At 46.7% G+C, this 23,138-nt stretch overlaps 1 protein-coding gene across 1 annotated transcript in view; it reads right to left on the bottom strand.

Annotated features, from left to right (window-relative positions):
• TGFBI (transforming growth factor beta induced) overlaps positions 1-20,060 on the bottom strand; it is a 50,108-nt gene extending 30,048 nt beyond the window's left edge. The window contains exons 1-2 of the mRNA XM_075009353.1: positions 19,897-20,060; positions 10,433-10,531 (exon numbers count right to left, since the gene is read on the bottom strand). Of these exons, the coding sequence (XP_074865454.1) occupies positions 10,433-10,531; positions 19,897-20,018 (221 nt within the window). The 5' untranslated portion in view covers positions 20,019-20,060. The remainder of the gene's footprint in view (positions 1-10,432; positions 10,532-19,896) is intronic.
• Positions 20,061-23,138: the final 3,078 nt, after the last annotated feature.

The raw sequence follows: 23,138 nt of genomic DNA, 5'->3' as shown, positions 1-23,138 counted from the left end.
GAGAAAAGGCGCCAGAAGAATCATCGGAAATGTCTAACTTACATCTGCAACTGTTATGTAAATTACTGCAATATGTGCACTAGTCACCGGTAGCAATTGGTCAAGTTCCAAGGATTTATAGCAAGGACTGAACCCCTGACTGATCACAGAACTGTTGATTTCATTTAACTGCCATCTACTTACTCCCTGCCGAGTTGCTCAAAACAAAACCCACCAACGGGTCAGATCCTCACATCACTGGCTGTTAATCAAGACATTACACTGACTGACAGCAATTAACATCAACCTGGGAATCTGCCACTTATTTACAGTATAAGAATTAAGTTCAGGCAGAAGCCTTATTTTTCAGATCTGGACCCTTTCGAAAACGTGTCTCTATGTTAACAGGGGTAAAAATCAGAACAGAATTTACCTATTTGTTTTAGTTTACCTTTGCAGCTGTTTGAAGGGGACAAACCAATTTGATCTTAGTGGCACCAGAGCAAAGAACAACAGACACTTCTCTTAGCAGACTCTTTCCCAGTCTCCTGAATGTCATAATATAATTGGATTGGAGGCAAGTCTGCTGGGACAGTCCTACCTAATTGGCAGCTCCGGGCAAATTTTGGCAGCCCCTTGAAAATGGCAGCCCCCACAATAACACAATAACCCAGTGCTCCATCCCAGCGCCGCACCCAGCAGCCGGCCCAATCCTGGAGCGCGCAGCATGTTGGGGTCCGGCCCAGAATGGAGCGCCAGCAGCGTGGTAGGGGCTACCCGGTAGTGCAGGCAGCACAGCGGTAGCTGGCTTGGGAGCAGAGTGCCTGCTCAGGAGTGTGCAGCCCGGGGAAAGCTGGCTGCTGAGACAGTAGCCCAGACCAACTTGCAGGACCGGCTTTTTGGCGGCCCCTTGAAAGCGGTGGCCCTGGGTGACCACCTGGCTCGTCAGCCCAAAGACCAGCTCTACAAGTCTGACATTGCACCTCCAAGGGCTGGGTTCAAAAAAGGGAAAATCCAAAGCCCTCAGCCTTTGCTGTACTTTGAACAGTGTTAACAAAAAAACAAACTGAAAACAACTCCCCCCCGCACCCCCCGGCCAAAAAAAAAAAACCAGCAACAACAGCAAAAATGCTTTGAATTTAAACAGAATTCCTTTGGGTAATTAGGAGTCAGTAAATGAAACAAATACCTGCACTTCCGTGGGAGCAGCAAATACATAGTGTGTCACGGTTTCCTAGCCACATTACAAAGCAAATCCAGACCGATTGTCTAGACATTACATATTCCAGGTGAGAAAGAATTTGCTTAAAGCAATCCTTTCCTTTGACTGCTTGGGATCCTAACACCCAGCTGTTCCACTTCTCAGCTATCCTACTGGCCATGCTCATTAGTAACACACACTCTTCCGCCCCGTCTCCCTGCCCCCGTAACACCACCTAACTCTGATTTCTCTTTTTCCACCAAAGAAACTGACTCAAGTCTAGAACACTTCCTCAGTTCAGACTGTAATCCAAAGCAGGGACCTGATTCGACAGAAAGCATTCCAAGCACACCACGGCTGATTTCGGAGCTCTGACGTAGTCGTTAAAAGGGTTAGTTACCGATTGGTTACCGACAAACGAGCTATGGCTAACCACGGGAAGCCACTGCTGCACATCGCAGAATGTGGTCTAAATGCATCCGAGGGTAACACGGCTGGAGGCTGCCTCCAGCAAGGGAAAGGCTGTTGAAGGTGGTGAAGATGTATCAGCAAATAAAGGCTGGAGCCTCTTTCCCACAAGGGAGAGGACCACTGGGCTCCTCAAGAGTCAAACAGTCAACTGGAATGCAGAGCTGTCCCATCCATAGGACAAGGTGGGACGGCTGCCTCTGGCCCCTCCATTGTGAGGGCCCCACGGTGGCAGCCCCAGCATCCTATGGATTGGACGGGGGAGGATTAGCTGGGGCAGGGTGCGGAAGCGGCACAGGTCACCTCCCCCCAGTCCCTCTGCACTCACCTCTCAGTGCCAGTGGCAGCCAGCTCTGCTTCGCTCTGCCATGCCGCTCCCTCCCTGCCTGCTGAGCTCCGCTTCTCCCTGGCAGCGGGACGTGGCCTCCGCTCCCTGTTGTCTGCAGGGAACCAGGCCTCAACAGGCCAGGAGGGTAAGTGGGGAGCAGAGGGGAGCAGGCCGCCACTCACGCCATGTGGTGAGTGCGGGGAGCAGCCTGAGGAGAGGCGACCCCCCTGCTGCTGCTGTCGCCTGCTGCCACACCCTGACTCAGGTAATCCCCAGGCCAGTCGGTTGGGGAGGAGGTAAGGGGGCAGGGTGGGGCTGGAGTGGGGAAGGACTGTTTGGGCCCCAAACCTGGAGCACTGGGAGGTTGTCCCACTCCCCCTGCCCCAGGATGGCACTGCTGGAATTTGCTAATGGCTTTAGTGGCGGTGCCTACAGTACCACTGTCTACCAGCCTCTTTTCCAGGTCAAGTAGCCCTGCAGCTGTAGGAAGGCATCACTTATCAGATCCACGTGACTGGAGAAGCCACTCTCTGCTAAAGACAATTGTGCTCCCACCTTGCTGTCCGTCTCCTGACTGCTTTCCTTCAGTACCTCATGTTCAGTTTAAAAAATGGAGTATCCCTATCTCTCCCCAGCCACCATCCTTTCTTGTGTCTGGCTGATGTGAATGGCCAACTCTACCAGCCAGGGCCACCCCTCAGCTGTGAGGCACCAGCTGTGTCAAATACTGAATTTTTAAATTGCTGACATAACGTCTTCCCAGGGGAGACCGGGCTGGGACTGTAGAAGGAACTTCCCCATCAGCAGCCAATCAGAGGGCACCAAATACTTCCACTGGCCAATGGATGATAGCCTCAAACATGCTACCAATCCCAACTATCAGGGACAGAGTTTTGACCTTCTGTGGTAGAGTGGCCATCTCCGTATCAGCTGGAAGAGAAAAAAATGCAGTATAAGCCTCCTCTCCAACATGGAATTTGCTATCTAGGATGCCACAACACATTCTTAGATGCTTCAGTCAGTACAGAAGGTGGGCCGTTTAATATTAAAAGCTGTAGGATGTAGCACTTCTCCTCCAGAGCTGCCCCTAAGAGCTGTTGGTTCTGGAGCAATCCAAGGTGTTGATTTTCATCTATAAAAGCCCTAAAGGGTTTAAATACTGGCTACTGGAAGTCTGCCTTGTGGGGAGGTCAGAGAAGGTAGCTTATGACTGTAGCAGCTGAGATCAGCTAACTTGCCTTGGCTTTAAACAGCTAGGTGCTGCAAGCAGGAAGAGGAATTCTTAGGAGGAAGGCTCCAGACAGCAAACTGGCTCTCCTAATCCATCAGACTCAGATTCTGTGCTTCAGGGCATGGAATCAGATTGATTACTTCCTCCAGCTTCTGCCAATGGGGTGAGCAGTGGAGATGAAGGGAGCAGTCCAGGAGAGGGGGGATGTTACACATGATTTGCTTGTTAATGAGATCTCCAATTTGAATGTTTGTGCCTCGGCTTAGAGCTTCCACAGAAGTACATTTTAAAAGGCAGTAAAAAAAATGTGGGTTCAGTCCATTGCTGGAGTAACACTACAGGTTGAACCTCTCTAATTTGGAACTCTCTCATCCATAATCCATCTTGATTTTAATTTGCCAGATGACCACTTCTGGGTATGGCAAAGTTTCCCATGGTCCCATAAAGTTTGTTTACAGCCACTAGTCCTGGCTGTCAGTGCTCTGTATCTCTAATTTACCCATAAATATCTTCCAAGAGCCCAGTAAGCAGTGGAAGGGTTGGGAATGCTGCTAGACAATATTGAGCTCACATGGTCCACCAAATCGTCTCATCTGGCACCGATCAGGTCCCGAGGGTGCCAGACAAGAGAAGTTCAACCTGCACTGACCTCAGTGGAGTTACCCCAAGGAAGGACTAGACCAAGTGATCTCTGGTCTTTTGCAGCTAGACCTGAAAATAACACCCTCTTGGGCTGTTCCCAAAACTTTTGCTCTGCCTGCACAGCAGACCGATGGGCACTTAGCAGTAAGGGCTTTCCAAGACCTCCCTGCCGCTCAGCACAGTGATGTAATTTGCTTCCACCTCAGGTAAGCTGCATTTTCAAATCCCTGGGCAGTCTTCCAGCTAAGCTCTGCTAACTCACTTAAGCCAGTCATGTTGGCCCACAGCTAGCTGTGACCCGCGTAGAGCAAAAACTTGATGTAACAACCCCTAAACAAAGATAAAGATTTAACCCACTTAGTGCCATACACTGGATGGGATCTGTGTCTCTTCTCTCTCGGTTAGAGGTCTTTCCTTCAGTGGACAGGGGCGTCACACTTGACAGAGGCCACCAGGAAACAGAAACTACAGTGTGTCAGGCTGGCAAGGGAGGAAACTCTAATACATCACGCTATCATAGAACTGGAAGAAACCTCAAGAGCCCATCAAATCCAGTCCAATACCCCCATAGCAGGACCTATCACCTAACCCTGACAGATGAACTCACAACCCTGGGTTTACAAGGCCAGTAATCTAACCAGTGAGCTATTCCCTTCCTCAACAAACAGGAGACACTGGCTCAGAGTGGGGAAAAAAGTGCCCATGCTAATCTATACAACAGTTGTTGATAGCTATACTGTTCATGTCAAGCAGATCAAACTGCAGAAAGACAACTGTAACACAAGAGTTTTTAGTGACATTTCTAGCAAATGAAAAGCTCCAGACACAAGGTAAAATTCTGCCCACTGTTATACTCATGCAACCCACCCCCATTCAAACCCACATATGGTCAAACACTGGAATAAATTGCCTAGGGAGGTTGTGGAATCTCCATCTCTGGAGATACTTAAGAACAGGTTAGATAAGCGTCTATCAGGGATGGTTTAGATAGTACTTGGTCCTGCCACGAGGGCAGGGGGCTGGACAAGATGACCTCTCAAGGTCCCTTCCAGTCCTAGCATTCTAGGATTCTATGATTTAGGCAGAGGTTTGCCCATTATGACCATAATCCAAAATGAGTCTATAGGAGTGTTTATAACCAGTGTAAGCATTCAGTTATGGTTTTGTTCTTATAGGGCTACATGTTACATAGTGTACAACAAAAACCATGAAATACACTTCACAATTTACAGAACAACCTGGTGGTATGCTACTTAACAGCAGTTGAATTGGCCAAATTCAGTGCATGTTTATGATGTCTGATCACTGGTTACAGATCATTACATCTCAGCAAGGCTCGTGCCAACTATGCAGGTTAAATAAGCAAGCCCGTCAGAATGCCCTCATACAAAGAGCGTTTGTCATACATTCTGTAATGCCTTCTGACCACAATTTCCTGCCCTCCCAGTCAAGTAGTTTCAAGTAAACGCTTTAGAGTTATTCAGTCAGATTTCAGTTTCACGAGACTATGCTGTAAAATTCAATAAGCAGTAAAATTACAGAGCTTCCCCATATTTACTAGCCTTTGTTTTGCACTGTTGTGTTCTTAGGGTCCAAAATTAAAATTTAAGTGTATTTTTCAAAGTAATAACATGAAGCTGAAGCACACATTACCAAATAAAGATCCATTTATAATAATTTCCTGCAATTAACCCCATATGTTTTGCTTTATAAAGTGAACCAGAGAGCTGTTCTTCCCTGAGCTGGAGAAATCACAACAGACAAAAGAAGAATGTTAATTCAGCCCAGGAACAAGTGTTCAGGCCAATGATTTTTAAAGGCTCTCTGTCTCTTCCTAATTAAACTCCTTACTTTTGTCTTATGTTCATGATTCAAAAAGCTTAAGGATCCAATACTGCTGTCATCAGATTTAGGAAAGTCTAAACAGAGAAAGAAATAAAATACACTTTTGCTTTTGGATTAACTACATAACCAAAAGTGGAAAATTGTGTAATTGCCAAAGCTAAGCTCTCGCTCATTAAATCAAAGTAATACTAAACATCTTGCCCACTGTCATATCCCACATAATCTAATTTCCTCCAAGCAGCACAATCCATTTTTTTTTAGCAAAGAACACCAACAAAGCAGACAAGATGGCTGGAGTCACATTTAATCTACGTGTTGAAATATCCATTATTATTCATCAGAGACAATTGTTTGTACTGTACAAACACTAAGGTATTTTGCAGCAATGGTCCAAAATGATATGATTTAAGTATCCAAGCCTACAAAAACATACTATCCAGTAGCTGCTCCTTACCATAACTAGTCTCTTACTAGCTACGAGACAATCCTCATTACAGACTGAACCTCTCTAACCTGGGAACTCGCTCATCCAGCAACATCCATAATCCGGCATGATTTTAATTAGCTGGATGACCACTTATAGGTGTGGCCAAGTCTCCCATGGTCCAATGAAGTTTGTTTCCAGCCACCAGTCTTGACTCTTAGTGTTCTGTGCTGTTGTTTAATTGTAATTTACCACAAATGTCTAAGAGCCCAGTAAGCAGTGGAACTGTTGGTGATACTGCTAGACAATACGGACCTCCCGTGGTCCGGCAAATTCTCTCACCTAGCATTGGTCATGTCCCAAGGGTGCCAGATTAGAGAGGTTCAACCTGTAGTGTTTGCTCAAGTGGACCCTAATATAGTAGTGCTACTGCATTTTAAACTACTGATGTGCCTGGATTCCCCCTTTGTGCCGGTAATTGTGTGGGAAGGGAAGGGGAACTCCAAATCCCTTTCCAGGGTGGGTGCTAGGAAAAAGACAGCAAGTGGAAGACAACACAGATGGGCAAGCCTCTGACCCACAACTCTGGCTGAGGCAGCTGCAACAGGTTTTTTTTAAACTTCTTGTAATAGCATTTTGAGCACATACTGGCTTTCTTCATTGCACCCAAGTTGATGGTGCAGGTGACTGCTTGCAGATAAAGATTCCCACCCTTTTCAAATTAAAAATGGCTTCTTTGAGCAAAAGAAGAAATATAGACATGGATCATCATGTTTTTAATGAAAAATGAACAAATGACTACTTTTTTAGAAGGTGAAATGCAAGACCATTTGCCTGATTGGGGGAGAAGCAATTTCTGTCTTGGAAAAAAAATGTCAAGCCTAGAAAGACACCATAACACAAAGCATACCGAATATGAAGATGATCATGGACAGCTGCATGCTGACAAAATTAAAGAACTCAAAAAGCATTTGTAAATGAAGCAAACAATTTTTACAAAACCATGAAAGGAGATAGACAGTGTTATGCAAACAAGTTATGCACTGAGTGATCTTACTGGGAAAAAAAAACAAGTTTGGCTCAGTCACTTGGTGAGTTTGCAAAGGAATGCCTTGCTGCAGCTTTACTGGCACCAGAGAAACTCAGATTATTTGACAGCGTGAATTTATCTTGCGTCAACAGTGTCAGATAGAATGAATTATATGGCTCAGGAGATTGAAATGTCTTAAAGATTCTGCAGCTGATTTTGAGTTCTATGCTCTGGCTGTTGAAGAGAAAACAGACATAACAAATGCAGCCCCGTAGTTTACTTTCCTGCAAGGAATCACACCAGGTTTTGAGACTGAAGAGCATTTACTTTCCTTACTACCAATACATGATACCATCAGAGGTGAAGACACTCGCAACGCACAGAGTTCAGTTACGATTTGAATAATTGAGTGGTCTTGCTGCCCCATTAGTCTCAGAAGGGATTAGTAGCCTTGCTCATGAAAGAAATGGATCGTGTTGGTCTTGAGCCAAGCAACAATTGAGTGTCATTGAATCATTCACCAAGACAATCTGTGTGCACAGCCCATGTGACTGAACAACATAATGTCCACAGCCGTATCAAGCATTAAGTCTATCAAAGATAAAGGGTTAAATGACCATCAGTTTAAAGAGCGACTGAAAGACCTTGAAGCAGAGTCTGGTGAGTAAGTTTATCATTGTGAAGTACAAGGGCTGAGCCCAGGGAGTAGGCTGATGCAGTTTTATGAATTGAGGAATGACGTGACACGTTTCATGGAGAGGAAGGGAAAACCTGTGGCTGAGCTGAATGACCCCAAGTGGCTGTGTGAACCTGTCATTCACCGTCAACATTTCTCAACACTTGTCAAAGCGCCACGTCAAACTGCAAAGGACTAACCAGGTTCTTACTACCCTTCTTTCAAACAACAATTCGTTAAAAGCTAAATTAACATTGTGGCAAGTGCAACTGAAAAGGGCCACTTGGCACATTACACTTCAGGAACAACCACCTGCATCTACAGTAGAATACACCAGGAGTGCTCATCTTTACCTCACAAATCTTGTGTCTGATTTTCAAGACCTGTGATCAAAGGAACTGGAATTCACATTTTTCCAGACTGTTGTATGTAGAAGTACTCGATGCACCAGAAGGCTAAGATGACTGTCTGTCCTGTTTTCAGTAGGACAGGCCCGTATTTGGGATGCCAAAAAGGTGTCCCGACTTATTTTATAAAAGGGACTAATTGTCCTGTATTTGCTGCACAGGCGCAGCTGCCTGCCAGAGAGCACGTACTGTGCATCAGTATGTGCTCTCCACAACAGAGGGCGCCAGCAGGTTAGCTACTGTCCCCTTCCCCGAGGCTTGGTGGAGGGGGAGCGCCCTGGCTGCTCTGTCCCTCTGCTGCTTCCCCAAGGCTTGGGGAAGGTGCGGTGAGGGGGGTGTTGCCTGGTTGGTCCCTTCCTGCCACTTCCCCAAAGCTCAGGGAAGGAGGACTGGGAGCACCCCCTCCCCCATCCCGTATGTGGCCATGGGAGGTATGGTCACCCTACTGAAGCCTTTCAACATGAACTTATGGAAATGCAAACCAATGGTGAACTTATGGCTAATACAACAATCTCCCTCTGCTCTGATTCTTTGGACTCTATATAGGTGTTGATAAATTTCCAAATGTGAAGAGACATGTACTGAAAATCGCATCAACATTTGGCACTTCATGCATCTACAAGCAGCTTTTTTTTTGAAGCTTTCTCTTGCTAAGAACTGCCTGTATGCCAAATTGACAGATGTGACTCTGGAAAACCAGTTATGAATAGCTACGTTTTCAGTTCCAGCTGACATAACAAGGCTCAGCAAGGAAAAGCAAACACAGACAACACACTAAAATACTACCTGAAAAAAGGATATCACCCTAAAAGAGTGTTTGGTGGGTTTGTGTGTATGTGCTCACCTCTCGGGGTTAAGTTTTACTTTTTTTCCTCTCGCTTCCATGTGGCCCACCTGACCAATTCAATTTTTCTATGGCTCAGTGGTGCCCCAACCCAAAAAAAGGTTCCCACCCCGTGGCACACATATCTTTAAATACGTAAAGATTGCACCTTTCAAACGACTGTGCTGAGGTTGGTTATATGGATTACTTTATGCCACTTAAATATTAAATATTTGCAGGCTTGGGCATAGAACTGATCTGAAAGCCTAATTAATTCTTCCTGGAAGACTGATCAGAAAACTATTACCTTAAACTGAATGCCCCCTCTCACTTTGGTTTTTCTCCTTCACTGAAATAGCTAAATATATAAACACATTTTATGGGGCTCCCAACATCCATCAGCTCTGAGCTGCTTCTTTATAGAGAAGCAATATGGAGTCTAGGTCTGAGAGAGGAACAGTTAGGTTCTTATTTCTGTACATACTCCATTACATCACTGAGAGCTCTGTAAGCACAGAAAAATGCCTCCCACCATTTTTAATAATTAATTGGGCTTTATATCAAAGTGCTTGAGGTTCATTATCAACTTTTTACAGATGGGAAATCATGAGGTTCAAAGATTTCTTTGGGAGCAAGTGAATGCTGAACACTCAACATAGAATGCATAAAAAATGAGAGGCTCCCCCATGGTTTTATTCACCAGAGAGGGGGGCTAATAAAATTGCCCAGCTCGTGGGCAAGGTGGGGAGGATACCTTTGGGCTCCCAGAAGACACAGGGTCTTGGGTAGAGGGGACCAGGCTGGGGCCAGCTAGTCCTCAGTGCGGTACAAGCTGCACCTTGCCACCCCGCCTAACTTTGGAACCAGCCAGGAACATCACCCAGAGCCCCTGCTCAGGGCTCCAGTGGTGATTTAAAGAGCAGTTGTGCCCCCCTTTCCTTCTGGTCAACATGCCTGATTCACCTAGAATGAAATTAATGTATCAGTACCAACACTATGACACAACATACATCCCCTTTAAGGTCTCAGCACCAGTACCCCTTAACCTGTCCAATATTTCCCAACTCTTGAGAATTCTAGCAGGAGTTTGTGTCTAGCGGGAGTTTGTCTTTCATTCCAATTATCAAATGAGAAGATGTTGGGTAAGTATGAGTGCCCTACCCCAAAATGTACTGCTTAAAAATCAATTAGAATGAGGTTGGCTGCATTCCATTGAACTGCTCTCAAGTGCTTATAAACGAGAAGCCCTCCCCTGCAATCTGCTGTCCAGAGTTGTTTCTTTCTCATAACAACACTTCACTTTAAGCCAAAAAAGACTGATGCATGTATCCACATTGAAGCTTTTAAGGAGATTTCTGGATACCTTTCAAGTACTTACGTTGATTTTCCACAGACTTTTCTCTGGTACCACTGTTTGCAGTTTGTGTAGTATTTCCTGTTTGTTCCAGTAAGTTTCTGCACCGCACACACATTGGGGCTATAGATAAAGAAAGACAGAAGAAACAGTGTAACTTTCTCTGTCATTCAGACGATAACATGAAAAGAGTTACACCATCATTCGTAGGTCTGAAAGCAGTACTTTGATTTTTACGAAGAAGGAATATTTTATAGCTGCAATTTACCTAAGACATCAGAATGTATAATGACTACTATAAATTAAACTAAACTGAGAAAGATTTTTTTCTTTTCTGAATGCTGACTTTTTTCACATACACCTCAGCAATAAAAAATGACAGCTAAAATTACAGTTGCCTCATGCTTCCACTTTCCACAGATCAGGAAAGGGATCTTGGAGTTATAGTGGATAGTTCTCTGAAGACATCCACGCAGTGTGCAGCAGCAGTTAGTAAAGCAAATAGGGTGTTAGGAATTATTAAAAAAGGGATAGATAATAAGACAAAAGATATCATACTTCCCCTATATAAAACTATGGTACGCCCACATCTTGAGTACTGCGTGCAGATGTGGTCTCCTCACCTCAAAAAAGATATACTGGCATTAGAAAAGGTTCAGAAAAGGGCAACTAAGATGATTAGGGGTTTGGAACGGGTCCCATATGGGGAGAGGCTAGAGAGACTGGGACTTTTCAGTCTGGAAAAGAGGCGATTGAGGGGCGATATGATAGAGGTATATAAAATCATGAATGGTGTGGAGAAAGTGAATACAGAAAAATTATTTACTTTTTCCCATAATACAAGAACTAGGGGACACCAAATGAAATTGATGGGTAGTAGGTTCAAACCTAATAAAAGGAAATTTTTCTTCACACAGCACACAGTCAACCTGTGGAACTCCTTGCCGGAGGAGGCTGTGAAGGCCAGGACTCTATTAGGGTTTAAAAAAGAGCTCGATAAATTTTTGCAGGTTAGGTCCATAAATGGCTATTAGCCAGGGGTAAAGTATGGTGCCCTAGCCTTCAGTACAAGGGCAGGAGATGGATGGCAGGAGATAAATCACTTGTCTTCTGTTCTCCTTCTCTGGGGCACCTGGCATTGGCCACTGTCGGCAGACGGGATACTGGGCTGGATGGACCTTTGGTCTGACCCAGTATGACCATTCTTATGTTCTTATGGACAGATACTTGGGAAAACAAGATCCAGATAAAGACTAGACTGACAGTATAGTGAAGATACTTAAATAAATGTATCTAAAATAACTTTTTAAATTAAAAATATCAGTACTGGACTAGACGAACTAATTTGCTCATAAAATTAGAATTGTTGTGTTACTAATAATGAGCTTGTGCTACTCTTTCAACACAGTAATTTTTTCATAGTCTGAATTAATGTGAAGACTCTGGTCCCATTCCTGAAAATCACTTGAGCATATGTTTAACTTTAAGCACATAAATAGTCCTGCTGAAGTCAAGGTATCAGGACCAAGGTGCTCAGTAGCTCACAGGAATGAGCACATTCCAGAAAGTCTCTGCTAACTGAAGAATAGTTTCATATGTAATTCTGTACCTTAAGCCATGCTGATTTCAGGAGTAGTAGGAAATGGACAAAAGCATGGTAAGTCTTTTGTCATTAGGGATGGGATGTCTGCTCCACAAACTACAGCCCCCGTCCTGATCTGTAGACATAGTGAACACCCACAACTCAGATCTAAGCTAAGAGGAGCTGAAACTACTCAGGACCAGGCAAAATCAAGCCCACAATGTATCCTGCTCAAACACATTGTTCGCTTTTGTCAGTCATCGGTTTGCAAGAATTCCAGCAGCAGCCTACTAATGGCCTTCTCCTGCAGACCACTGAAAGTCAGTTTCTTTCCCTAGAAGTGCTCTGTACCTTGCACGAATCAGCTGAGCTTTAGTTCACTGAGCCACAAAGCTGGTGTGCATATGGGGAGGGTCAGGGAAGGGAGGACACACCACAGTGATCTCATGTTACTCAGGAAAATATACTATGGCCTTGTTTGCACTTACACTCTGAGGAATTTTAAACAATGCTTACTTGTCCAGTTTAACACAAGAGATTTTGTAGTCTGGTATTGATTTGTCCTCCTGCCACAGGTGTGCTTCCTGTTCCCACTATCACACAAAAACACAGTTCTCCACAATGGTTGGTCTCCCTGTCTTTAATACGAATTAGTGAAGTCAGTGGAAGTTGTGGCTCCTCTGTGCCTTGCAGAGCTGAGCTCACAGTTTCCATCATGACTGACACTTCCAATAAAAACAGTGCCTTTCTGCTTCAGAGCATTCCATGCACTTTACATCTAAGGTGTTAGGGATGCAGGGTGGTGGGAAATTAAAGTCTACTAAAACTAAATCAGACTACCAGCTCTTCAGAGGGCATAATTTGGTCTACCCACACTGACTTCACTGCAGCTGTGCCACTGACTAGCAGTAGAGGATCCATCCCTGAAAGTATAACCCCCCAATATCCCAGCATCTTCTGACTCAGGCTACCCTGCACAGGTTGAACCGCTCAAATGCGGAACTCTCTAGTTTGGAAAAATCTGTAATCTGGCATGATTTTAGTTAGCTGGACAACCACTTATCATGGGTATGGCCAAATTTCCAGCAATCCCGTAAAGTTTGTTTACAGCCACCAGTCCTGGCTCTGAGTGTTCTGTCTTGTTATTCAGTTGTAACTTACCTCTAAAGCTCTTCTAAGAGCCCAGTAAGAAGCAGAAGTGCTGGCAATGGGCTAGAAAATATTGACCTCCTGTGGTCCAGCAAAATCTCTCTTTTGCCAAATTAGAGAGGTTCAACCTGTACTGCAGTGAGCAAGTCTGGTTACTACACATGTCAACCGAATTGCTCCTTGATTACAGCGCATTTGATCGGTTGTAGACAGCCCCTCCAGTACTCATCTTCCACATGTCTGGCTGCTGGAGAACTAGTTTTAGCATTTCTTTTGCATCCTTTGTAATTGTTCCCTGCTTGTTAAGAGGCTGCTGAAGTAATACTTTGTGCTCTGAGTACTGTTTTCATATTAAACAATTATCCTTTTAAAGCTAAAATACCGAAGCCACACGCTGGGGCTGTTCAGGCTTTGATTTATCAACACAATGCTGTGCAGCTTCAGGTTAAGGCCCAGCAAGGAAAAAATACTTCTCTGGGCTTTCAGTGACCCCCAGAGCCAGGGCTGGATTCAGCAAGGGCCTTTAGGGGCTTCAGCCCAGGGCCCCAGGCTAAGGGGGACTCTGAAAAAAATATCTCTGCTCTGCCAAAAGTTCAGGTATTCTTTTGACATCTCCTTAGCACAGGGCTGAAGCCACTGAAGTCCCTGCATGACCATGCGATATCCAGCCCTGCTTGGCCAGGGAGGGCAGCTTCACATGTTGCCGTTCCTTCCTGCTAGGCTACAGCTGCATTATTGCAAGCACTGGGGATCGAGGCTAATGACCACTGCAAGAGGTGGTGCCTGCAGGCAAGCACGGGGCAGCAGGTGGGGTCAGCAGCATCCCCCTGCCCATCAAGGGGGAGTTCTTCCAGGTAAATGCCCCTGCACCCCAACCCCATCTTCAGCCCTGAGCCTGCTCTAATACCCAATTCCTGTCCAGACCCGGCATTCTGAATTCTAACACAGCCTGGAGCCCACTCCTACACCTCCAACACTTCAGCCCCACCCCAGATCCCACACCCCCTTCTACACCTGCCTCAACCCCCTCCTCTCCCTGGCACCTTGGAGAGTCCCACAAAATCTAATAGCCATAGGCCCCCAGAAGATTTAATCTGACCCTGCCCTCAACAAAACTGGGCAATGTACGGTTTAGTGTTCTGACCAGTCTCGGTTTAAATATATCTGTTGGCATTCTACACTTAAGTCCTCTACCTAAGCCGTGCAAGAGTTTGCAATGAAACAAGTTGATATATTTTGTTTCCTTTTGGCTAACACTTATTGCTCGCCCATAGGTTCCTAACTAATATTCCTGGTACAGGGACTGTCCTTGAAAATTTGGAAAAACCCACACACATAGTGGATACGTCTGAAAAAATAAAGCAGGTATTTTGATCATAATGATTTACCACCCTGCCTTCAATGGAGTAAGTCACCACTTATTTCATGACAGTGGAAATGCATTACTGGCACTCAATACTTTTTTCCAAACAAATATTTCTGTGTTGGTGTTAATTTACCTTCTCCATTTCTTGGCTGCAACCCTACTCACAGATCTGCCTCATGCTCCCATTTTAAAAATGTTCCTAAGTTGTCACTTATTACCAGAGGTGGAAAAAGTATGCCCAATTACTTGAGTAAAAGTGTGGCTGCTTTCACTTCTGGATACTTGAGTACAATAAAGATGTGACCTTCGTGTGTGCATGCATGTGCACTTTCACTAAGTAGTTTTCCAAAGGGACATTGGTGACTTGTACTTAAGTACACTCCACCCCCGCCCCCCTGCAGCTGTATTTTTACTCAAGTAACTTGTGGGTTACTTTTTCCAGCTCTGCTTATTACTCTAGCTCATGGGTGGACAAATACTGGCCCACAGGCAGGATCTGGTCCACCAGGGTTAGTCCTTGGGAGGCTCCGCCTCTGTATTTACCAGTGCCTCCACAGGTATCAGGCAACAGCAGTTCTCATTGGCCAAGGATCACTGTTCACAGCCAATGGGAGCAGCAGAAAGCATTGTCCCAGTCCCCACGGCTTTCCACTGGCCACGAATGGCGATTCACAGCCAATGAGAGCTATGATTGCCCAATACCTGCAGAGACACAAATAAATATACCAGCAGCAGCCTGCCAGGCACCAACCCTGGCAGGCCATCACTTCTTTTTACTGGCCTCCCCTGTTCTAACTCCAGTTCTGCCTTCTTCACGCCTATTGAGTAATATCTTTTCATGCACTTACAATGGAACCGCTGAGTTACAAACACCTTAGGACTGGAGGTCATTCATAATTCTGAATAATACTTCTAAACAAATGTTTACAAAGGAACATTGGCATAGTACAGCTTTGAAACTTTACTCTTCAGAGGCAAAATGCTGCTTCTTTAAGTCGTTTAACACAGTACTGTATTTACTGGGGGGAGAGAGGGCCTCTGCTGCTGCCTGATTGTGTACCTCCAGCTCCAAATGAGGTGTGTGGTTGCCTGACCAGTTCACAAGTCAGGTGACTGTAAATGTGAGATTCGACTGTAGTACAATTAGCTTCAATAGGACTACTCCTGGAACAAGGAGGTAAACAGCACAAGTAAGTATAACTAGAATCTGACCCTGCTAAGTTCTCTACTAGTGATAAATAAGTGTTCTTTACCTCCAAGAATCCTTTGGCTGTTTCTCTACGGATGCATCTGTTTGACACATCTATCCAAACACAGACTGAGCCTGTCTAATCCAGAACTCTCTCATCTGGCAACATCTGTAATGCGGCATCATTTTAGTTAGCTGGACGACCACTTGTCATGGGAGTCGCCAAATTTCCCACAGTCCCATAAGGTTTGTTTAAAGCCACCAGTCCTGGCTCTCAGTGTTCTGTGCAGTTATTTAGCTCTTATTTATCCCTAAATATATTCTAAGAGCCCAGTAAGCAGTAGAAGTGTTGGGAGTGTGCTAGACAATATTGACCTCCTGTAGTCTGGCAAATCCTCTCTTCAGGGACCAGTCAGGTCCTGAGGGTGCTGGACTAGAGAGGTTCAACCTGTAGGTCGTTTGCTCTTACTTGATGCTGACAAAACAGAACTGCTTTTATAAAGATCGGTCCACCAGAAAGGGACTAGGGGACCAAATTCAGCTTTCAACTACATCGGATTTACATCAGCGTGGCCGCATCTACACTAGCCAAAAACTTCAAAATGGCCATTTGCATGGCCATTTCGAAGTTTTTGGCTAGTGTAGACGTAGCCCGTGACTGATAGCAGCATGAGAATCACTTCCTCTGTAAAAACTCTTCTTAAAATGTGTTCTCACAAGATCACAGATGCCAGTGGTGCTAACAAAGCAGTGGCAGAAGTTTACCTCTACTTCTGTTGGTTTTATTGGCAGTAACATTCTCCTCTGTGTCCAGAAATCAATAGTCTTATGAGAAATACACTCATTTCATGTATGATAGGTAAGTTACCCCAGCCCAATCTGAGCACTTTCTTCTAGCTTCCAGGTGACATTGTTTGCAATATTTCTCCATTTTTAATGAAAAAAAAAAAAGGAGACAAAATATATTTTTTGGGTTTTGGGTCTCACCACCCTTCTGACCTAAGTTTCACTAATCAACATCAAGCTGCTAAGGCTCATGAGCCATTTGAATTCTGTGTCCATTTCAAGGTTCTATGCATGTCCCGGTCAAAGCTGAAGAGAGGTGCATACAAACCTGCTGACAGACTTGTGGGACCCGTAGGCAAGATGTGCATGGGAGAGGAGGGAGCAGCTCTGTGTTCCCAGAAGGGGTGAGGCCTTGGGCAGACAGGGCTGGACTGGCACAGCCATCCCTCTGCTGCCACCTGGGCTCCCCCATGCTACCCCAGTGCTGGCCAGAATGCACCGCACAGGACTCTACGGGCAATTTAAAGGGCCTAGGGCTCTGGCCCCTGCTGCTACCACAGCAGCAGCAGTGGCAGCTGGGAGCCCCGTCTGCTTTCAATTTGCTGGGCCCCAGGGCAGTTTCTTTCTTTGTCTCCCCGTTCCCCAACCCCACCCCATTGGCAGGCCTGCATGTGAGTCAGTGTCACAAACCACAGATTTCACAATTAGCATTATAGTTAACGATGCTTCTGTGCCAACAGAACCAGCATCAGGACTGTGTTTCTAATAATGTGTCCAGGAGAAGGTGTCTACGTTCATTTTTGGATGTTCTTTGGAAAACACACAACTGAAAAAAACTCATCACTTGCGTCAAGAAGGCTTTCAAGATCTACTGAAACAGTTTGCGTGAAACACTACCGTGGAGTTGGGGAAAAATTAGTTAAAAACATGTCTGACTTTACTTCAGAGTACAGTATAAGCTTTATTATCTGGCTTCCCCAGGGAACCAGGGATGCTGGATAATAAAATGTGCTGGTTATTCAAGCTGAGTCCAGCAGCCAGTCCCGCTCTGCGCCCCCACCCCCAGCCTGGCAAGTGTGCAGTTTGGGGGCAGAGCACAAATTGCCAGCTCCAATTTGCTGATTTCCAGACAATAGGAGCCAAGATTTTTTGCTGGGGGTGGGAGCAGTGCCCAAAGCCCTTCTCCCCTCCCCCAAGCACAGACACACATGGAATAGCCGGGGGTCAGCAACCTTTCCGAGGTGGGGGTGCTGAATTTGACATTTTGACCTCTATGTACAGTCCGAGTGCCAGTGATACTTTTCAAAGTCACTAATAGTTCTACTTACGACAGCGTCATTAATAAACGAAGATGCAGAGCTTTACCGTTTAGGTGGTGGTTGGAAGCATTAGCTGGGCTTTTGTTAACCCACAGGCAGCATGGGTTTGAGCAAGCTCCAGATGCCTGGGGCAGGATGGGTGGGGCTGAGCTCCTGCCTCGGGTGGCAATGAAAATCGACTCACATGCCACACTGGGCCCCCATGCCGGGGGTTGCTGAACCCTGGAACAGCCAGTGGTCTGGGGCTGCTGGCAGGCAGGGAAGTCTGCCTGAGAGTGCTGCTAACCAAGAACTGCTTAGGTAAGTGCCTCCCAGCCAGAGCCTGTCTGTCCCTGGTACCACACCCCAGCTCCTTCCCAGCCTCTGCACTTGCTCCTACATCCCCTCCCCTGGGCCATACACCTCCGAGATCCTGCCCCAGGCCACAACTCTCTCCATCTCCCAAAATCCCCCTCAGACCTCACACCCTATTCTGCACCCAACCTCCATCCCAGACTTTGCACCCCCTCCAAAGATAAGTGCAGCCCTTCACCACTTACCAAAATCTTGGAGTGCTCCCCCACAAAAGTGATTGTCCACCCGTCAAACGTTATTACTTTTGCCAGCATTTGTTCCTTGTAACAGTATTTCTTTATCTATGCTTTTATGCAAGCACTTTCTACCCATGCAGCTCAGGGTGCCTTGCAACTAGCGTCCCCTGCAAACTGAGCGCTTGGGTGGCTGTGCAGGAGAGATTCAGAAGCTGCCCAGATGATTAGTAGAGCATCCACAGCCGACAGTGTGTGTTTCTACTGGTGGTGCACGTGCACCCATGCCTCAGTGCACAGAACAAACTTTATTCCACCCAGAGATGCAAAGCATCGGAAGGAACGCTGCTTACAGCCACTAATAAAGCTACTGAAGAGACATTAGGTGCGAAATGAAGGGGGCTGGCAAAATTTGGAATTTTTTTGTTTTCCCATTGAAATGGCATCCTGGTCAATTTTTCCCAACATTTTTCTTTCCTTCTTCAAAGCCCAGAAAGGTTAAACTCATCTTTGGTTGAGGACAGTACATCCCCCAGTAGTCTGACATTGACCAGACTGGAGAGAAGCTGAATTTTGGTATCCTCTACCACTATTCCAGGATGCAACTGCTGCCTTTATCCCAGGGTGCTCTAAGTTTCAAAGCACGTGAAAACACATACACACATATAGGGAAGCAGTCCAGTAGCACTTTAAAGACTAACAAGATAATTATTAGGTGATGAGCTTTCGTGGGACAGACCCACTTCTTCCATATGGCTGTGATCTGAAGAAGTGGGTCTGTCCCATGAAAGCTCAACACCTAATAAATTATTTTGTTAGTCTTTAAAGTGCTGCTGGACTGCTTTTGTGTTTTGATAGTACATAGACTAACACGGCTAGCTCTCTGTTACTATTCACACATACAGGGATGCGAGCACAATTTTTATAGTGGGGTGCTGAGAGCTGTTGAACCCAACTGGAAAACCTGGATCTAACAGAAAGCATTTCAAGACAGGGGTGCACCTTTAAACTACTTCACCACGAGGGTGGGGAATCACTGGAATGCGTTGCCTAGAGAGGTGGTTGAATTTCCATCCCTAGAGGTTTTTAAGTCCCAGCTTGACAAGGTCCTGGCTGGGATCACTTAGTTGGAGTTGATCCTGCCTGAAGCAGGGGGCTGGACTCCATGAGCTCTGGAGGTCCCTTCCAGCCCTAGGAGTCTGATTCCAGCGCCTATGTACACAAGGGCACAAAGTCTCACAGGACCTGTCCTGGATGGGCGTGCACACACACCCTGCTAGTCCTGATCACGGGCAGCATCTCCCTCACCTATTGCATTGGCTGGGGCTCAGTCTGCGTGTCCCAAAACAAAGGGCAGACCAGCCTTAACACCGCCTCCCGCAGTACTTGCAAGCACGGGAGGGGGGGGATAAAGAAGCCCTGGGTCTGAAGCGCCCAGGGCCGATGGTTACCGTTTGCATGAGGCTACCCTGGGGCAGAGCACGCAGCGGGGCCCCCCGCCCAGCCCGGAGCGGGCGGGCTGCAGACGCGCGTCCCCCCACGGCCAGCGGAGCGCTGGTTCTCGCCTTACCCGTGCTGCCGGCCGCGCAGGCGGCTGTGCTGCAGGACCTGCTGGTAGGGGGAGCGAGCGGCCCCGCACAGGGTCAGCGCCAGGGCGCCCGCCAGCGCCAGCAGCAGCACGCCGCGCTCCATGGCGCGCCGCGGGGAGAGCCCGGGAAGGGAGAGCCCGGCGCAGCGGCCGGCCGCGGTTAAGTACGGGACGCAGCGGGGCTGGGCTGGGCAGGGGGCGGGGACGGCCGGCTACAGATCGCGGTCCCCGGGACACAAACAGCTGCCCCCCCCCGCCCGCGGGAGCTACAGCCCTCGCCCTGCCCTTTGCCCGCGCCGCCTGCAGAGGCTGAGGGGAGCCGGCTGCTACCTCGCCAGCCCCCTGTGCCTCTGGCCGATGGGACACTGCAAGGCGCCCGCTGCTCAAGCTCAGAATCCTCCCCCGGCGGCGGAGTGAAACCGGAACGGGAGCGTTCACACGGCAGCCCAAGCGGCGGGAGCTGTGTGGGAGTCCTGCTCCCACCCAGCCCGAAGAGGGGGAGAACCAGGATCTAAACCCCCACCCTCTCTCCCTCCCCTCAGATCTTGCCTGCACTCTGTCTCCTCCTCTGCTCCTTAGTCCTGAATGCCCTAAGTTGCGCTTCCTCCCCCACCCAGATCTTGTCACCCTTTCTGCTCAGATCAAAGCTACCACCCGGTCTCTACCCTCCCATGGGGCTGGAGGGGAGCAGAGAAAGGGAAATAATGGGGGGGGGAGGAGTTGGGAAGCTGGATGAGAACAGGGTTGCAGATCTGCAGCAAAATAAACCTACCTCTAGGTATGAGAATCCTGGTCTGGCTTGGCAGTAAGGGGAGAAAAATAACAAGTGATAAGAAAGCCAAAACCCACACATAGGGATCATATCTCACCTGCTGGAGCACTTCCTCCTGGGACTAGCTGAGTGAATCGGGGCATCTTCTTTCTTAGATGACATAGTGCCAGGCAGAGCATGGATCTGTTTTACACGCAGCAAAAGGCCTCTTTTTCCAGTGACTTTCAGACCAGACTGGCATGTGATTTTGTTTCTCATCAATTTTTCCAGGTTTCCTTTTTCACATATGGAAGCTGAAGTTTGAAGCCTCTTTGATGTGGTCTGCACTACATGGTTAGGTCAGCATAAACCACCTGGCATCAACCTAGGCGTGGAAGTATCATCACATACCGTTTAGGGTCTAATGTGAACTCTCCTTGTGCAATGTTGTGGCTGTGCGAACACAATTCTTCAACTTTACTTATTTTGACCTTGTTATATTAAAGAGGATCATTGAAAAACATGCAACATTGACACAGACAGAAATTTGTCTCCTGCTGACATCAAGGCCTCTCTCTGCCGACTTAGTAACACCACCTCCCTGGGCAGTCAACACAGTGACAACATAGCTTATGCCAACTGTTCCTGCTGCCTGGGAGCTGTCCGCAATACCCCACACTGACAATACAATCCATATGTGCACCCCGACACAAAGAGCCAAGTGCGTGCACACACAAGGGATTTAATAACAGGGCTGGCTGTATGCCAATATAAGTGAGGTCAACAATTTTGTAGTGTGGACATAGCCTATTACACATTACTAATTATGAGGCCAACTCTACATGAGCCTGGAAGACCGACCCGCTTTCTGGGTTTGCGTTCATGCGTCTGCTGGGGATGTGCAAAATCGATCTCGCAAAATGGGACAAGTAAGGGACAGAAAGCCAAGGACAATAGGGCCAGCCAAGTAAGCTGAGCACAGATAAGTTGATTCAAGCTATGCAATTACTGTAGCTAGGATTGCATATCTGCAATCAACTTACATTGCCTAGTATAGCTATAGCCTGACTTGTGCAAAGCCAGCATAGCCACCCCTTTTGCAGCTCCCCATGCGTGAGGGTAAGTGTAGAATGGTTCCTCCTACATTCAACTCCTGAGCCTTCCTCACAGAGAACAAAGAAATGACCAGCACTCCCCCATGCCCCCACGAGCCCCAGCTGCAGAATCGCCTCGGGGGCAGGGTGTTATTTTTGATTTACCACCATTCGGTCTTGAGCTTCTTTTACCTTTTGCTTTTAAGCATGCAGAGAGATGTTAAGGTTAAATGGAAATACATTCCCAGTTGGTTTGCCACACACTCACATGAGTACCCCTGAAACAGTCATATCTGAACCTGCACTCACCCAAGGGCTTTCATACGTGTTTTTCGACTAAGCAGCCACCAGAAATGGCCACTGCTTAAATAGGCAAGAGGAATCTACTGTATCTCAAGGAGTAACGCCAAGCCAAAGAGAAGAAGCCTTTAGCAATAACGAAGACAGTATTTGGAGAGCTTTTTCTGTGGTAAACAACTCCGAAGGCCGAAAGGGTCAAACTCTTTAAGTCATAAATATTGACATTTTTGTATGAGCTGCGGAGGAAAAGCAGAAGGCCAGTGGCCAGTCATGTATTACTTGTTATTTCTATGTTGATCTAACTAACTCAACAGATTTCTGGAGAAACTGAAATGGAAAATACTTAATTTAGATCAATTTACTTGGTCCTGCCACGAGGCGAGGGGGGTGGACTTGATGACCTCTCAAGGTCCCTTCCAGTCCTAGCATGCTTTGATTCTATCAACAGCATAGAAATGACAAGTAATACATGGTTGGCCATAATTATTTTCAATAGTCAGTACTTTTAAAGCATATACAGTAAAGGGCTGCTGATGGGAGATTGAAGGGGACAGCTGCCTTGGGGACCAGTGATTTAAAAGGTCCTGGGACTCTGGGTGTCCACTACTGCTACCATGGCAGCAGGAGTGGCCAGAGCCCTGAGCCCTTTAAAATGCTGCAGGAGCCTCAGCAGGCACTGAGGCTGGGGCGGATTAAAGACAGGTGGGACCCTGGGCCAACACAGTTACTAGGGACCCCCAAATGTATTAAAATAGTAATGTGACATCATTATTTATGCTATAAAATCAATTCATGCTTATTATTGCTCCCGATGCATAATAAAATTACACTTTAATTTTAAAACAAGAATGACATGACACGTTTCTTTTATTCCAATAAAGCAAATTGTTGAACCAAAATGGAGTTATGGATACTTGGGGCCTCTCACTCCTGGGGGCCCTGGGAGAACTGTCCCTTTTGCCCTTATGTTAATCCACCGCTGACAGAGGCCTGGCTGGGGGATGCCAGCTCTAGGTCCGCCCCTTCTGCCTGAGGTACATCCCTTCTGGGAGGCCCAGAACCAGGTCTTCCCCCACAGA

This window comes from Carettochelys insculpta, chromosome 15 (assembly GCF_033958435.1).
Source record: "Carettochelys insculpta isolate YL-2023 chromosome 15, ASM3395843v1, whole genome shotgun sequence".
Lineage (NCBI taxonomy): Eukaryota > Metazoa > Chordata > Testudines > Carettochelyidae > Carettochelys > Carettochelys insculpta.
Note: the sequence above shows the minus strand (reverse complement) of the source record. Positions and strands in the feature narration are given on the sequence as shown.